Source organism: Panthera pardus, unplaced genomic scaffold (genome assembly GCF_024362965.1).
Source record: "Panthera pardus isolate Hobbes unplaced genomic scaffold, ASM2436296v1 HiC_scaffold_25, whole genome shotgun sequence".
In the NCBI taxonomy this organism is placed as follows: Eukaryota; Metazoa; Chordata; class Mammalia; order Carnivora; family Felidae; genus Panthera; species Panthera pardus.
Window position 1 is genome coordinate 73,483,560 of NW_026526821.1, and position 19,117 is coordinate 73,502,676.

The 19,117-nt window shown below is 34.6% G+C and overlaps 1 protein-coding gene and 1 pseudogene across 7 annotated transcripts in view; one reads left to right on the forward strand and one right to left on the reverse strand.

Annotated features, from left to right (window-relative positions):
- CCDC88A (coiled-coil domain containing 88A) overlaps positions 1 to 19,117 on the reverse strand; it is a 139,136-nt gene that overhangs the window by 72,414 nt on the left and 47,605 nt on the right. For all 7 annotated transcript variants that reach the window (XM_019425061.2, XM_019424998.2, XM_019424929.2 and 4 more), the window contains exons 5-8: positions 17,763 to 17,821; positions 10,801 to 10,884; positions 9,103 to 9,243; positions 1,370 to 1,542 (exon numbers count right to left, since the gene is read on the reverse strand). In XM_019425061.2, coding sequence (XP_019280606.1) covers positions 1,370 to 1,542; positions 9,103 to 9,243; positions 10,801 to 10,884; positions 17,763 to 17,821 — 457 coding nt within the window. The remainder of the gene's footprint in view (positions 1 to 1,369; positions 1,543 to 9,102; positions 9,244 to 10,800; positions 10,885 to 17,762; positions 17,822 to 19,117) is intronic.
- LOC109272911 (sushi repeat-containing protein SRPX-like) lies at positions 4,727 to 6,251 on the forward strand (annotated as a pseudogene).

The window sequence follows — 19,117 nt, forward strand, 5'->3', positions numbered from 1 at the left end:
CTGACACATTTATTTACTCATTAATAATATTCATTTACATTTTCCAGTCAGCACATGAGAAACCAAATTTTACCAATCTCTTTAAGTTGTTTGGAATTTTAATACACTCCATGGCCAAGTAAATTTCATTTAAAAATCAAATTCTAATATAGTGCAAAATGTTAAATGAATTCACAGCCATCATTGCAGTTCTAATTGCATGCTTTATCTAAAGACTAGAGAAGATTGTGCTAAATTATATGGAACGAACTAGTGTGCACTGTTTAGGCTATCCATTAACTGCCAGTCAAACTAATAACAGCAATCTCTTCTCTAATTTTCCTGGTGCAGCTGTTTATAGAATATCCTGGGCGTGTTCACTTCAATAGATACATAATAGCACAGACATCCACAATGAAAGCTGTAGTTTTTTTGTTTTCAAATTTTCCTAGAGACTGTATATTTTTTCTACCTTGCATATTCAATCACTTTCTTAAACTAACTGTTTTAAATAATCTGTAAATAAACTTAATTGTTATATTGTAGCTTTAAATTTTAAATCTATACTCTGAAACCCAAATTCCAGGAAAACAAACCAAAAAAAAAAAAAAAAAGACAGAAAAGAAAGAAAAGAAAAGAAAAGAGAAGAAAAAAAGCCCCAAATATAAAAATCCTTTGTTCTTTTTACAGTACAAAATATCTCCAGCAGAGACTGGTTATGTCTTTACATGTGATTCACCAAGGAATGCATATGTGAAATTTATACTGACTTTTCTCAAATTATCTTTAAAGCTAAATAAATGTAATTTCATCATCACTAACCAATATGAATATTTACCATGTCTAAGCCTATGACTCAGGCATTTTAATTACTCAACACAGAATATAACACAAAATTATTTTTTGTAATACTGTAAACCAACAATTCACTCTTTTATAACATTAATTTTAAAAGAGCTAAACTTAATGACCTGTAAAAGAGCTAAACTTATTGACCTTATTGCCTGACTGGCAACCAGTGGTTGCCAGTATTTTAGATTTCAAATATAAAAATTAAAAAAATTAAGGAGACCCCCCAAAGATTAAGGAGACCCAAATTTGCCAAGGAAGAACAATATTTTATAAAAGAAAGATCATTTTAATATAAGAAAGATAAAAAGGACATAAATTCAGAATAAAGGACAACCTTTAAATTGGTAAGATTTAGGATTAGGAAAACTTTCTGCCAGTCTATTTATTTTTCTCATTTTAACAAATGGTAGTGAGAACTCTGACTGAGAGTCATGCTAGCAGCTGAAACAACTGATCTATATTCCATAAGACGAAAAACATTTTTAGGTCACCTTTGCAACCGTGTAAATTCAATAAGCCTTGAAAATCAGCAACTTACAATTCCTGCCTAAGCCTTCTTATCTTTGCCTTAGCATCTGCCAGTTCCACTGACAGATGTTGTCGACTTTCTGTTCGCTTCATGCCTGGAGAACCACAGGGTGACTGTGCAGATGAAGAGGCATGGGGTAAAAAATGAAGACCATCCCGTTCTTCAGAGAGTTCTACGATAGTCTAAGGAAATATGAAAATAAACACAGAATCACTGTTAGTATTCTACATATCAGAGAACTAAACACACCAACACTATTCATTAAGTTTAAATACTATACTGCAATACCAAAACAATTCATTGGTCAAAAATATCTAACTTTGTGATATTCAGCTATCTTTTTAAAAAGTTTCATGCAACAGGGGCGCCCAGGTGGCTCAGTCAGTTAAGCGCCGACTTTGGCTCAGGTAATGATCTCCCAGTTCTTGAGTCCCAGCCCCATGTTGGGCTCTGTGCTGACAGCTCAGAGTCTGAAGCCTGCTTTGGATTCTGTGTCTCCCTCTCTGCTCCTTCCCCATTCGTGCTCTAACTCTCAAAAATAAATAAACATTAAAAAAATTTTTTTTAAAGTTTCACGCAACAGTTCATGGATTAGCTATTACTAGATAACACTAGAATAAGACTTAATACTTTTTTCCCTCCCTAATATTTTAATAAAGGAATCAAATGTGGTAAAATAACTATACTAGATAGCAACTATTGGAAAGGTGTAAAATACTTGTTGACAAAGGAAAGAAATTAACCCAAGCGCAATATGGCTACAACCATGCTGTCCAATAAGGTAGCCAATAGCACAAATAGTTAACTACAAATTTAAAAAGTCAAAAATACAGTTCCTTAGTGACACTAGCCACATTTTAAGTATACAACATCCACATGGAGCTAGTGGTTACTGTATTAGCACAGAAATGCAATCTTGCCATTTTCACACAACATTGCTCTAGAATTGTAAACAGGGACCTCAGCGGGACCTAAGAGAACCTCTGAGGTTTAGTTCAATTGCTCTCTCTTTTTTAAAAATATTTATTTATTATTTGAGAAAGCATGCACTCGCACAAGAGAGAGCAGAAAAGGGGCAGAAAGAGAGGGAGAGAGAGAGATTCCCAAGCAGGCTCTGCACTGTCAGCACAGAGCCTGAACAGGGGGCTCTGCGAGATCATGACCCAACCCAAAATCAAGAGTCAGATGCTCAACCAAATGAACCACCCAGGCAACCCTAGTTTAATCTCTTAATTCTGCAGTAATGTAACTGAGGCACAGAGATTGATTTGTCCATGATCACAAAACTAATAGCAATGCCAAGACTCCTGGGCCAGCCTCTTGACTTCATATCCTTTCTATGTTCTCTTTCTTAAGACTAGTTCTAATCTGCATCCCATCTCAATGCTTCCTTTATTCCTTTCTCTAGAGTCTCTCCAAGGGACATAAATCTCATTCTACTCTCCCTAAACATGAACTTTAAGGGCTACCTAACCTACATTTACCTGACTCAATAATTTTCCTCCAATTTTCCTTTTATTGAAAAATTCTTATTCTAAACCAATTACTCAGCTTTTCTTTCAAACTTCTCGGGCAAACAGAAATTGTCTTTGTTAGTAATTTCAACTGTCTTACTCCAGGCAGAATAGGTGGGGTAACTACCTTGGGACAATGAAATCACCATTTTTGTTTTCTTATCACCAAGTCTTCTAATGCCCTCACTGAATCATTACTTTTATCCTTCTTTTTTCTTCTTCTTTTTCTTTTTTTAAAAACCACCCATCAGAATTCATTTCTTTATCCTTGGGATATATTTCAGCACCTGAATCAAGGTCTTTTCAACTATTGCTTTCACAGATTCCAGTATGCCTATTGATAAACTATAGAATGTGACTTCTCATCAGTTCCTTTTCTCTTTACAACTCCACATCTGCTCTCTATTCAATATATTCAGATTTTTCCAATGAAGGAACCATTCCTCTCTTGTGCCATGCCTCCTTTACTACCATTACTCCCTTGGCACCTATACATATGCCTGAACCTTTAACCACTCAACTCCTCCTTTCTGCCCAGATTTTCCTGGCTACTCTATAGAGTTCCTACTCAGAATGAAACTACAAATAAGGCCTTAAATGTCATCATTACTTTCTAATTTAACACTACCATGCCATTCTCTAACTATAGCCCACTCTCTGGGGAAAAAGAAATGGGAATGAATATTTATTGAACTCCTAGATAGAGGATTTTCCAACAAGATTTCATCCAATACTATAACCTGCAATACAGGCATTATGTCTATTTTAAGACATAAGGAAACCGTTCTTAGGTATTTACTCACAGGATACAAAAATGCTAATTCAAAGGGATATATGCACCCCAGTGTTTATAGCAGCATTATCTACAATACCCAAACTATGGAAACAGCCCAAATGTCTGACTGATTAATGGCTAATGTTGTGGTATGTGTATACACACACACACACACACACACACACACACAATGAAGTAATATTCAGCCATCCAAAAGAGTGGAATCTTGCCATTGGCAACAATGTAGATGGAGTTAGAGAGTATTACACTAAGCGAAGTTAAGTCAGAGAAAGACAAATACCATATGATTTTACTCATATGTGGAGTTTACGAAACAAGACAAATGAGCAAAGAGGAAAAAGAAGAGAAAGAGGCAAACCAAAAAACATTCTTAACTGTAGAGAATCAACTGACGGTTACCAGACAGGTGTGTGTATGGGGGCGGGGGGGAGAGAAGATGGGTGAAATAAGTGATGGGGATTAAGGAGTGCACTTCTTGTGATGGGCACAAGGTGTTGTGTGGAAGTGTTGAATTACTATACTGTACACCTGAAACTCCTATAACACTATATCAACTAATTTTTTAAATACTTAAAAAATTTAAAAACTCAATTATTTTTTAAAAAGTTTTTAATGTTTATTTATTTTTGAGAGAGAGAGAGAGAGCAAGCACATTAGCAGGGGAAGGGCAGAGAGAGAAGGGGATACAGAATCCAAAGTGGGCTCCAGGCTCTGAGGTGTCAGCACAGAACCTGACGCGGGGCTCAAACTCACAAACCCTGAGATCATGACCTTAGCCAAAGTTGGATGCCTAACTGACTGAGACACCCAGGTGCCCCCAAAACTCAATTATTTTATTAAAATAACTTCCCTATTAGATTGTAATGATCTTTGATCCTTTTTTGAAAGTTTGTCATTTTGTTGCTCCCAAGCACTCTTAGCACAGGATCTTGCAAACAGCAGACATTTATTAATATACATCCAGGTATGAACATAAAAAGATGTATCAAAGCAAAGAAAAAATTCAGATGATTTAATAATTCTTACAGAACTCCCAATTGAGGAAAAGAATCAGAGATGTGCGAGCACATTCATGGACTTTGGCAAAGGTTTTATACAACAGGAAAACAGGCATTGGAGTTAGACTCAGCAAATTACTTCATTTCTCTGAGTTCAAGTATCTTCAATCTATTAAGATGAGGTTATTATACTGACTTACAAAGACAGTATATTAAAACGTAACACAAAGCTTGGCATAAAATAAACAGTGACAATAAAGAGATCTTAAATTCATTAAAATCTCCTATTTGGTTTTTAGTAAAAGAAGAGGATTTAAGAAATACATGTTACAAGGAATTAAGAATAAGAAAGTTAAGGGGCGCCTGGGTGGCTCAGTCAGTTAAGCGTCGCACTTTGGCTCAGATCATGATCTCAGGGTTCACAAGTATGAGCCCTGCGGTGGGCTCTGTGCTGACAGCTCAGAGCCTGGAGCCTGTTTCAGATTCTGTTTCTCCCTCTCTCTCTGCCCCTCCCCCACTCACAATCTGTCTCTCTCTCTCAAAAACAAACATTAAGAAAAATTTTAACCAGAATAAAAAGTGAAAAGTAATTAAAAACAGAGTGATACATTCTATACATTCTACACACTATACATTCTAGTAAAACAATTACAACAAAAGATGAATCAAAACAGAAAAAAAAAAAAAGGCTCTGTTTTGACAAGGAAGGGCATCCTGTGAGCAGCCTGAAGCTTCTTAATACTGACTGAAAGGTAATGTCCTACTTTTGCCAGGCCACCAAATGGAGGGTATTTAAGTGCATAAATGGTGCCTGCTTTAACTCCTGGGATACTACCGCTTACCAGGATATACATGTATGGGCAAAAAGGCCTGGAGCACCCAAGTAGCCACCTTTGTGGCTATGGAACCTTCTAGAATTAAGTGGCCAAGTGTGAAGGAATGTATTGCTTAACTTAATAAGCTGACAGTCTGGGTTCTGCAGAGACCCTCCCAAGGGAAGATACAAAGCAGAAACAATTCTAATTGATGTTATTCTAAAAGGTGTTTCCCCCCTCCCCAACTCAAATTTTCTAGTAGGTCACAAGAGCCAGTAGTCTATGACAGAGCTAACGACATTAGCATATTTCAAGTTAAAGTCAGACAAAAAGGTAAACTCAACACAATAGAAAACACTTACATGGTATGTTCCAGCAGCAGCAGTAAGAGCCACCTGTGAGTTCTCCTGCATCAGTGGCTATGAGCTACAGGGTAGCCCTGCATGATTCTACCAATCCAACCTGGCCTGAACTGGCACAGAGCCCACCTGTGTAGCTATGAATGTCAATGTTGGTGTCAGAATAGCAGTTTTATGACTTCTATACCAGTTTTATGAGAAAAGGATCACTGTGTCCACATCCATAGTTCTCTTCTACTGGCTGCAAATGGGAATGCTTCAGCAAGCACAGTGTGGCCTGGATCTTTGACACATCACCGCAGGGGACCTGGTAGGCACATTCCTGGCCCTCATCAGCAGGATAGGAGCAAAAATTATGTCTGCAGCATTAGCTCTGCAGTTCAGGCTATTGCTGCAAATCCTACTCTATTCTTTAAAAAAAATTTTTTTTAATGTTTATTTATTTTTGAGACAGAGAGAGACAGAGCATGAACAGGGGAGGAGCAGAGAGAGAGGGAGACACAGAATCTGAAACAAGCTCCAGGCCCTGAGCTGTCAGCACAGAGCCCAACGTGGGGCTCAAACTCACAGACTGCGAGATCATGACCTGAGCCGAAGTTGGACGCTTAACTGACCAAGCCACCCAGGCGCCCCCCTACTCTATTCTTTTAGCATGGTGCTTGTGATAAGCATAGTGTGGACAAGGAGCACTAGTGACGCCTATGGCCCTCTTCAACCTGAGTGACACCTTCCCCTTACAAGGAGATGGGTCTGCAAGCTGAAAAGAGGCAGACCTATGTGTAACACCTGCTGTGATGGTTCTTCTCCTGGAAGTTCCATTCTTCTTTCTACATAGTGCTATGCACATGGAAGGGCCTTAAAAATATCCTTATGTACAGATTTTTATTTGTAATTTTGAAAGTCTAATTTTATTATAGCTTTCTGTGCACTTAAAAATGAGCATGATGCATTTTGTACTCTGAAGCGTTCCAAAAAATGTTATGAATATGATACTTACTCCTTCTTTCTTTCCTCTGGCATGCCTGGTAAGTTTTGTAGAGAAGTTACAAACCACAACCATACATATGCTTTCAATGTGTTTATTCAGTGTGACACCAAACTTTCCTCTGTTTTTTTTACATAAAATTTTTATATAAAATAAAATATTTTTATGGGGTGCCTGGGTGGCTCAGTTGGTTAAGTGTCTGACTTCAGCTCAGGTCATGATCTCACAGTTCACAAGTTTGAGTCCTGCATCAGGCTCTGTGCTGACAGCTGAGAGCCTGGAGCCTGCTTTGGATTCTATGTCTCCCTCTCTCTCTGTCCCTTCCCTGCTCACACTCTGTGTGTCTCTCAAAAATAAAAAACAAAATACTAAAAAAATTTTAAAATAAGTAAATAAATAAATACTTTAGAGGGAAAAATATATTAAAATATTTTGGAGGACAAAACAGAAGAGCTAAAGGGAAAATCTAAATAAGAACTTGTTTCAATCTAGTTGAATAACACAAAGTTATTACATTATGTATTATTGTATTACACTTAATATTTTTCGCAATTATTACTTTTTAAAAATGTTTATTTATTATGAGAGAGCAAGAAAGTGCAAATGTGAGTTGGGGAAGGGCAGAGACAGAGGGAGAGAGAGAATCCTAAGTAGGCTCCATGCTGTCAGTGCAGAGTCCAACACAGGGCTCAAACTCACAAACCATGAGATTAATGACCTAAGCCAAAATCAAGAGTTGGACGCTTAACTGACTGAACCGCCCAGATGCCCCACAATTATTTTTAATGATCTTTTCTAATTAGTCCACTGGTGGCCCAAACTGAAAAACTTTGCCCTAGAGAACGGGGTTTAAACCAGCTAGCAACTTGTTTCCCAAATAGCTTGAGACAAGAGAACACGACCAATTTTCGCTTGTTAAAAAAACAAATTCAATGAAAATGCATAGTCAGGCATGATAGGATAATACATCAAACAATCACTATAGTGTTTCATATTCCTTAGTTTTGACGTAGATCATATAATGACAAATATTTTGTTCACATTCTCCAAAATAATATCCTTCTTCACCCAACATTAATAACTTCACAGAGTGAGATCAAACAATTCATACATGCCCTCAGAAGTCGGAGGACACCTTATCAAAATACAAATAGAAGAAATAAAAATGGAAGAATGTTTCAGAAAAAGAATAAAGCAGTAGAAAGATGTTAATATAAAAAGAAGATAAAGCACATGGGTCAAAACTCAGACTGAAAATAAAATAATCTTAGTATTTCAGGATAAGCTTGGTGTATACTAGGGACATTTTTCAATTCTCTCTTCTTTTGACCTGTCTTAGATTTTAAAAAAAAATGTAGTTGTCACTCTAAAATATTTGTTTATTTCCTCTATTTTCTTCTCTTGTAATGCCTGAAAAAAAACTGAAAATTCCCAACTATACTAACATGAAAGTTTTGTTCAGAAAAAAAAAAAACCTTTAGGAATTTCTTTTTTCATTAGTCTTTCAACAAGTCTTTCATTAGTCCAAAGAGTAATCAAATTCTCTATAAATAAGTTCAAAACTGTCTCTCCCATGTAAATGGAACAATTGATCAAAGCTATACATTCTTCTGAATGGCAGAGTACTTTGGTCTGCTATTAACAAAATATTACTCACCATCACATGCACTGAAGTCTAGACTCCTATAAAATTAGCTGTTTTCAGAGAGTGCAGGCAAAAATCCTGGTGCAATTTTACTCTTTTAAAAAAGCCAAGTACTCTTACAGGAGCCTATAATAATTCTTTTTTAAAATCACACCTCATTTACTGACTACAAAATTTGAGACCTTTTTGTGAGACATTTTATTTAGAACACCTGTTATTCTCCATTTATTAACACTTATTTTTCCAACCTCAAAATGTGGCAATAAAAGAAATTAACTTTAAGCAAATTCTCATGCTTCGAAGCAATGATTTTTCCATTTGCATCAACAGTATTTTCAGTTTCACACTATTGTACTGTTGCCAGAGCTATGGAGAGGACTTAAAAAAACACAAAGGAACAAAATCAGAATAATAATTTAAAAGAATGGAAAAAAGAATATCTAATTGCAATCTCTTTACTGGTGATTTGGGGCTCTTAAATATCCTTTTTTGTTCCTGTGTTGCAAAAAATAAAGACATAAAGTACTTTATTACCTGTCCCTAAGAAACAGAGTATCAATTTGAAAACCCTCTGAAATTGCCTTTTTTGGAAAGCAAACCTTCACAATATTCTGAAAGGAATTTACAAACCTCTGAATGTTCATCTCTTTCATCTATAAGTCTTTTTAGATGTAATGCCATATTTTTCAAGAGTGGCTCTATTTCCTCCTGAGACATATCAGTCACTTCCATCCATTGCAGATCAAACACATTTTCCTGATTATGGGTTACCTTTAGGAAAGAAATCAAAATCAGCAATTTTTCTAAATGGCTAATACTTAAAAATTGGTTTCACTTTACTGCAATATTAGCTTAAATATCATACAGTCCATATCATAAAAATGAGAAGCAAATATGATGCCTAAAGAAGACCTGGTAAAAAGGCTAATACTAAGAATTATTTTTACTAAATATAATCTTTAAATAAAAAATTTATATTTGTTTTCCTGTCAGCTAAAAAGCAAAACATTTAATTCAGGCATTACTAGGGGAAGGTAATATTGACATGTTTGATAACTGCTTTAACAAAATCAAATGAATTTTTCTTTAGGTAAGACTAAATTGTGCTGGATTCAAAAGCAAGTTTTTTAATCTTGTAGGATATATGTTATTGCACTTTTATACTTGAAAAGCTACATCTTTACAGATTCTGTAGATGACACTGTCCCAGAACCTTAGTAGAAAAGGGCTACCAACATAAAGATTTTTAAAAAATGCAAAAGTTATATAAATGAAATACTTATTTCTTGCTTTCCATTTCTCACTGTGATTCTGATATTCTGCTTTAACTTTCACAAGAAACCGCAAAAATAATAATAATAAAAAAAACACTTTCAAGAATGATGGCAAATTTAGTAACTTGCAATACTTAGCATTTATTCAAAATAAAATACAAACTACAAAGCTAGCATAAACAAATAAATATAAGGGGAAACTCCCAAAACAAAAACAAAAACAAAAACAAAAACCCTGGTATCTTGTGGAGTACTAATATGCTTACTGTTGACAACATTATTACTGACAAGAAGGCTGGGCTCTATGAATGCTAACAGAGAAAAGATGATATACAGAACACAGGTTATTCAAATAGAGAATTATTTTAAACACTACTAATTTTTACTATTTAAAAATTCTCTCTCTTATCTTAGTTCTCTAATCAACATGTAAAATTTAACATGATCTAGTTCTAAAAAGTCCTCTTAAGTACACAAGATTAAAAGCTCAAGACTAGATAGATGCAGAAATTAAAATCCATCTGTTAACTGTATCAATTACTTAATATTGCACAATATGTCCTAGATTTGAGTTCTTATATAGATGTTAAAATGACTAATGTGTTATAATTCAAGTAACATCTTCAATAAAAATTATACTGTGTCCATTCATTCAAAAGAAAATCACTGGAATGACTTAGTACTCGGGTTATCATCTTACTTCACATTAGTTTTGAATTACAGGCAGTGATCCATTTTCTGCTGCTTCTATTTACTATGTACTGTTCATTCTGTGCTGTCTAACAAAGACATACACTTCATTCCTCAGACACTTTCTACCTAATGTCCCTATGGATAAAGGCAACAGTACATTGTAGTTAGTTAGCACTGTGCCATGAGGATTCATTTAAGAAACTATCTCTAAAGAGAAGACACTTTGTCTAATAGCAGAGTTCATCTAAATCTGACTTTGATTTGTTCTTGCTCATCATAGGACTTCAAGTCTTTGGGGACATATAAACACACCACAAGCTTTATAAAAATTAGTATATAAAAACCGTATATAGGTTATTACCTCTTGAATATGTGCGGCAACTGCTGCTTTTGTATCAAAATCTAAACCTTGAATTCTTTCAATAAATTCTTCTTTTTTCTGACACTAAAAGAAATGAATAAAACAATCATTCACATTTTATGGGATATAGTCCTTAATATGTTGTAAATAACTAAAAACTCAATAGGCCAAAAAGTTTGGTTATGTTTTGAACACTACAATGAGGGTTTTGTTGGTTTTGCATTTAAATGGTCTAATATACTCACTTAACAAAAAGATAACAATTTAGAAATATTTATTTAAAAAGCATGGCACTGAAAACCCATACTATTTTTATGCTGTAAAGTTCTAAAGTGGGAAACCATTACACAACCCATGTGAGGTCAGTACAATATTATTATGCTAACTTTACAAACAGAAAAGTAAAGAATCAAGAACTTGTTTCAGGGAGGATAAGTTACTTGCCAAAAAACACAGTGAGTCAGTGGCAGAATTCGGAATACAGCCAAAAAGCTCAGTCAGTCTTTGGCTATCATCAAACAAAACAGCCTTTCTTCTTGGAAAAAAAAAAAACTGTAAGCAATTTTTACTTCAAGCTTACAATCCATTCTCACATCTTCATCCTATCAATCTTAATAAAAGAAACCTACTTTTGTGGCCCAGTTCAACATTTATAAGGTAGTACAATAAATATTTGATTTGTTTCTACAGTAACATAAAGTTACCAGGGACAAAATTTAAGAATATATATATATATATATATATATATATATATATATATATATATATATAAGTATACGTGTATCAAGTGGAATAAATGCAGCATTTATTGTGTAACTTTAAAAAAATCTATATAAACTAAAAATATTATGATGTAAATCTAATCTTTTTCTTTCTCAGTACTAAGTAACAGTTTAACATGCATCTTAGTATTTCTGCCTCCTGGGTCTACATCTCTTAAACTACAATCCAACTGCTAGTATAAATGTATTCTTGCAGCTACCAAATGAGAAGTGCATACAAAATAGAAAGCACTGCCTTGTCTAGCTTAAGCTGCATCTCCTGGGCCAATTACCAAACTACTAGTGAAGAGAATAGACTCACAAAAAGAAAAATTGGTTCTTAGATCATTAAGAAACTTAGCAAGGTTATGATTTACACTCTACGTATTTATTATATCAAATCGTAACATTCTACTTCCATTGCCTACAATTTAACTTAACACATTCCCATCAGTGCAAAAAGTTCTGTGTCCTATAAAAACAAAATTATTAGAATGACATAATAATATTAAAATTATGGGGTGACGGTTGGCTCGGCAGGTTAAGCATCTGACTCTTGATTTCAGCTCAGGCCATGATCTTACAGTTTGTGAGATCAAAGGCTCTGTGCTGACAGCATGGAGATGTTTGGGATTCTCTCCCTCTCTCTTTGCCCCCCCACCTACACATATACTCACTTGCACAGTCTCTGCCAAAAATTAATAAATAAACTTTAAAATTAAATTCCTGAGAATGTACAATTTCTAGCTGTGACTAGGAAATCAGAGTTTTGGGGGAATGGGATTAAAACTAGTCAATTTAAAAATAAGATTTTTTTAATCTAGTAAATAGTATGTGATAGGTCTAGTGACAATTAAGAATAACTTTCTGATAGTACATCTGTGGTATATATTAACTACCTTTTTAGTTACGATATGCCCAATTTTTAAATTTAATGCTTCCAAAGATGTTGACCTATATATAGTTTTTGAGTGAATGATCATATAAAATTGGCAGGGTTATGATAACTATGACTCACTGAAGGGTCCCCCGATTTCAACTGCCATATCTTTGTATGCCTTCAACACATATACCTCCCTTTTCTAAGCCCTATAGCCATTATTTCTTTATTTATACTATCTTTAAGAGCTCATCATTTAACACAGTCTCAACACAAATCAATGAGATTTCTTCTTTTACTCTTAAAATACCCACAGTTTCTACTAAATCTCATCTTTATTCAAACTCTATAAGTTTCAAGAATTCCAAATATGCTTCATAAATAGGTTAGGCTTTTTTAAAGAATGCAGAATGAAGGTTGTAGGATCTTGAGGGATAGACTATCAAGATGGAAAAGAGAATGAGAGAAGATACAACTCTGAAGTTCAATTATCAGACCAAAGTTTTATTTAAGTGTTGTCCAATACAGTAATACAGCTGTCCAATATACCTGTCCAATACAGGTATACAGCTACTGAATACCAAAATGTAGCTAATGCAACTAAGAAATTGAAATTTTCATTTTAGGGGATCCTGGGTGGTTGGTTAAGTTGGTTAAGTGTCCGATTTAGGCTCAAGTCATGATCTCACGGTTTGTGAGTTCGAGCCCCGTATTGGGCTCTGTGCTGACAGCTCAGAGCCTGGAGACTGCTTAGGATTCTGTCTCTCTCACACTCTTCCCCTCCCCCACTCATGCTGTTTCTCTCTGTCAAAAATAAACATTACAAAATTTTTTTAAAAAGAAAATTTCATTTTATTTAATAGTAATTGATTTTAATTTAAATACCCACATGTGGCTCGCAGTGGCTACTGTATTGACAGCCCAGTTCCAGAGCATAAATAAAGAAGTATGGTGTTGGGGCTCCTATTGGTTAAGCGTCCAGCTTCGGCTCAGGTCATGATCTCGTGGTTCTTGAGTTAAAGCCCTGCATCTGGCTCTGTGCTGACAGCTCAGAGCCTGGAGCCTGCTTCAGTTTTTATGTCTCCTTATCTCTGCCCCTCATGCGCTCGCTCGCTCTCTCTCTCTCTCTCTCTCTCTCCTTCTCTATCTCGAATGAATATACATTAAAAAAAAAGTATGGTGTTAAAAATAGACCTATAAATAATTTTACTTCCAGCAATGAAGACTCTTGTGAAGAAGACTAAATAATCATTACAAATTGTTTTTTCCACTTAAAATGAAGCTCTCTTTTATCTTTATATAAAGTTTTGAATGTGTTATGGGCACTAAAGTTATTTCTAACTCTATAATAGCAACTGATACTTAAGTCAGCAGATTACCATGATATTCTAAGAATATCTGGGAAGCTGGGATATAGGAAAAGAGCAGAAAAATTATGTGGGTAGGAAGTTGGAGGCCTGGTGGGGAGAACTGCATTAACCCTAAAGTTCTGCATCTTTCACCAGAGTATCATCTCTTAATATATTATTTCTCAAATTCCTTATAGTTTTACTTAGTACTCTCAGTGCTTTCTCTTATTAAAGAAAACAGGTTTATGTTTAAAAATCATACAAAAATAAGGAAAGAGTACCCAAAACAAGCTACTGAACAATAAAACAGTAAAATGAGGAACACATGCAATGTTTTCAGTAAGAATAAGAACACTGATGACTGAATAGAGAATAGAGATCATAGTTCCATCAAAAGTAAAACCAAAATAAGCCATGTAAAATAAATAAAAATAGAAAAATTAAAATTCCCTCTTTAAAGAATGGTTCTCCCACAACCCCAAATAGAAAATAATCAATGATGGCGAGGATATGGAGAAATTGGAACTCTATATACTGTTGGTGGGAATGTAAAATGGAACAGACACTATGGAAAACAATATGGCAGGTCCTAAAAAAGTTAAAAACAGACCTACCATATATGATCTAGCAGTTCCACTTCTGGATAGACACCAAAAAAACGGAAAGCAGTGACTCAAACAGCTATTTGTATACCCATATTTACAATAGTATAATTCACAATAGCCAAAAAGTGGAAGCAACCCAAGTGTCCATCAATGGGTGGATGAACAAAATGTAGTATATACATACAATGGAATATTACGTAGTCATAAAAGGAAAGACACTCTGACACATGCTACAACATTGATGAACCTTAAAGACATTACGCTAAGTGAAGTAAATCAGTTATAGAAGAACAAATACTGTATGATTCCACTTATGTGATGTCCTAGATTAGTCAAATTCATAAAGACAAGGTGGAATGGTGGTTGCCGGGGGTTGGAGGTAAAAGAGATATAGGGAATTACTGTTTAACAGGTATAGAGTTGCAGTTTTGGAAGATGAGAAAAGTTCTGAGATGGGTAGTGGTGATGGCTGCACAACAATGTGAATGTACTTAATGCTAATGAACTGTATTTAAAAATTTAGTAAAACAGTGAATTTTATGTTAGGTATAAATTTTCCCATGACAAAAAAAAAAAAAGTTTCAGCAAAAAAATTCCCTCTTTATATTAAGCTACATTTGCTATTTTCATGTATTCTCAGAAAAATAAATGCCTCAACTAGAAGCTATGTATTATTTCCCCAAATGTAATGGAATAATTAATGTTCTAAAATGTTTTTAAGATGGTTTACAGATAACTGGTAGAAAAACATCAGAGTGTAGCCTTCAAGCTGAGCAAGTTCAAAAACAGTTTTCTGAATCAAATATGAGCCTTGTAATTGCTTATGAGGGCACACATAAAGATCAAAATTTTAATTCCAATCACACTTGACACTCAGTTACTTTCAATACTATGCAAACTGGTGAAAGTCCAAAATAAATAATATTTTTGGAGACTGAAGAGTCAGCACTAATATAAACCTAAGTTCTGCTGAATTTTACATGGTCTTTGAAGAAAGAAATTGGGAATCTTCTCTCAACTATCTCATGGCTCAGATGCAGAGCTATGTGTCCATAAAAATTTTAGCTAATACTCAGAACTGGTTTAGAAGATTTGTTACCCACTGAACAAGATTCTGGTGGAACTGGATTGGTTTAATTAGTCAATAATGAAAATATATAAGCCCTGGCCTTGAACAATCTTCTTTGTATTCAAAGTTATTCCTGTGGTTTATATTTATGTATAACTGAAGATAAAAAAGTCTTAATGTTTTCCAATTTTCTTATGCTTCTTTCCATTTCTATTTCTTTTTATGAATATAGCATCTTTTAAAACTTGTGGCTTACTGAATTCTTGAACTTTAGTATCATATCAGCAAACTTTAACTTGCTATTTCTACCTATGAATCACAAGTATAACAAAAAACTAATCCTGATGTGGAAAAACATATTTATGCAAGTTATAACATTAAATGTCAGACTTTTAACCTGTTGAATTACACAGGAATAGATTTTCTGTAATTGAGATTACATTTTAGACAGTGTTTAAACAATACTTGTTGGCTATTTAGCTTTGTCAACAGTTTCTTCTCCTGAAGTACATTTTGGCTCTTCAGTATCCACAAAGATTTCACACTGTTCATATAGGCAGTTAAAGGGGCTGACAGGGAGATTCTGATTGTTACCCATTTGATGTCATTAGCATCAGCAGCTCCCAAATACCTACAGGATGAAATCTAAATTCTATCTTAAATATAGGATACTAGAGAATTATAGAAAATAGGGTAGGGGTTAGCAGCTTAGATTTTATAATATTTTTTTATTGCTTTTACAAATGGTAATAATGGTTTCTTTAATATTTTATTTAGGCTTTCCCTAAACTGTTCATAAAAAGTCCTTAGTTCTGCTCTGTTTCTCCTGTCAATTTTCGTAACCAGCAATAACCAAACAGTAACCAGGAGTTACAACCAAATTTATGCTGTCACTATGTTACTTAAATTTACATAACGCTCATCAGTAGTGGGTATTTTTTTTATTTTTTATTTTTTAAATGTTTAATGTTTATTTATTTTGAGAGAGGAATGCACAGAGTGTAAGCAGGGGAGGGGCAGAGAGAAAGGGAGACACAGAATCCGAAGCAGGGTCCAGGCCCTGAGCTCTCAGCACAAAGCCCGATGCAGGGCTTTAACTCACAAACCATGAGATCATGACCTGAGCTGAAGTCGGACGCTTACCCAACTGAGCCACCCAGGTGCCCCAGTAGTGGGTATTTTTAAAAGCAAAGAAAGTATTTAAAGCTGTAAATAATTAAGGCTGTGTTTCTAATTTAGGATCTGATGACCAAATTAGAATAGCAATGACTATAAACACTGTATTTGCTTAATATTTAGACAATTATAAAGTAAACACCTGTATATTACACAGCATGAAACTTAAATAACATGCGATGTGTAAGTATATAGCTCCCAAGCAATCAGCTCTAAAAACCACACTCTCTTGGATATATAATTTCTGGCATATGTATGTAAAAACTTACGGTCACAATATTTATTTGTTTACAAATAAATTCATTCCACAAATAACTGAGATAGTTTAACACTGTAATCACTCATCCAAAAAATGGCTGATTTAAGGAAAAATCAGCATAGAGAAATACATTTTGAAGTCAGACAAGAGCTTAATCTTAACTCTCTGGCCTGTTGGAAATACGAATCTAGAGCAACCATCTTGGTTTGTCAGGTACAGTCCCAGTTTACACATGCAGTTCCACCGTAATTGCTAACAGTTCTCTTTTCCTACTCTCACAAATGTCTTCATTAGGGGAACTTACATATCACCTGACCTAAATACCAACCTCTTCATGTGAAAAAAGAAATTACAAGAAACCTATATAAAGAATCATACCTGAAAGAAAGTAGGCTTTCAATAAGCCACAGCCTGCTCTTATTATTATAATCAGTTATCAAAAGGGCAATATAATAACCCAGACTCCTAAATAACGTTTTTCATAATTTCTGCCTCTTTCTGTTGCTAATCCTTTCTCTTCTGTAGCACACATACATAAACACATAAATCATAAGGATATTTGGGAGAAGTTTTTAAGAGTACCTCTAAGAAAATTTGAAAAACCTGGGGTTACTAGAAGCCTCAGAATTAAAAAAATATACACAGTTTTTAAATGATACAGCTAGCTGATAATATAACTAAAGTTTGAAATGAAGTAACAGAGTGTTTTCCTTCAAAATGTCCTTAGTTTATAGTTATTTAAAAGTTCCTAATGTAGCCTTTGAAAAGCAATAGCCCATCTTTAAGTCTTTCAAAAACTACAGCCTGAAAAAATATATAAAGAAGTTATTAAAATGAAAATATGAAGAAATATTTTAACTTACCTGAACTGCACAACCCAGTAAAAGTAAAAGCAACTTTTTAACTTCTTCTGTGCCTTGTTCTGAAATAAAAATGATTGCTAAGTACTAAATTTCACTTTAGTTCCACTCTCTTTCTTACATTGGTAGAATTCATTGTTAAGTTACTATTCACAGCAACTTGACCCAAGGATTAAGTCTGCAAGTACAGTGAAGAATTCAAAAAAGCAGCTCTGTGTGCACAGTGTGGTAACAGCAGAAGAAATGACCAAGGATGTCCATTTTGAAGGGTTACAGTATAGACAAAATGGGCTTCAATGCTCTATCCAATAAAGTGTGCTAATTATAAATCCACTAGTTTTCCATAAATTATTATACCACACCACTATACCAAATGAAGAACAGCTGATATAGGGGCATGCCATAAATTCAGTCAAAATGGTTCCTCATAAGTCTGGCTTCTTTTTAGGTCTATTAATGTTCTCTTTCTAAAACACATATATGATCCATCTACCTATAAAATTTAAATGGCTTTACACTGTGTAGACTCATGAGAATCCAAACCTTAAATGTTACAGCCAGGCTGGTAAAAATGAACATTTATAATAAACTGGATAAAATTAATGGTCTGTAACAGAACTGGATAGTACATTTGCTGTGCAACAGCACTCAATTCAGATTTTCTCAAAACATATACATCTGACAAAAAAAAAAGTCATTTCTTTGGGCAGAATTTCACTATCAGGCCAATCTGTCCATAATAAAGTCCAAACCTTCTTTTCAAACATTTCCTCCTACTCTCCAGGAAACAATCTATTTTCTTAGCCACACCTGATCACCGTTCCCCAAATATATACACATCTACACTCCTCTGCCTTCACTTCTGTTACTCTCTCTGCTTGTCTTTCTTCCCTGGACACCATCCCTCTAGTGAGCTACTTACAAATCATGATCCTAGACACCACTCTAACATCTCTGTGTAGTCTTCCCTGACCAAACCAGCCACCAGTGGTCCCCAACCCTCTCTTATCTGCCAACTATAAGAATAACGGCTCCATATTTCATATGCCTTAATACTTTTACAGAGCTCTATTTTGTATTAATTATTACATGGTTTCCCAGTCATCTGTGCATCTCTCACCAAAACACAAGATTCTGCAGAGTACAGACCATTTTCTTTATATTCCTGGTCTTTATAATTTGCTAGGTAATTATTAAATGCATGTGAAACTGAAAATAATTCCATTTCACATATAATTTTTTTTCATTTTTTAATTTGTATAGTCAAACATCCCAGAATATCTCTAAAGACCGTCTAAACTGATTCACCTCACCTAAGTGGTAATTTCCTCAGGAAAAGCAGCTGCTTGATTTTAGTT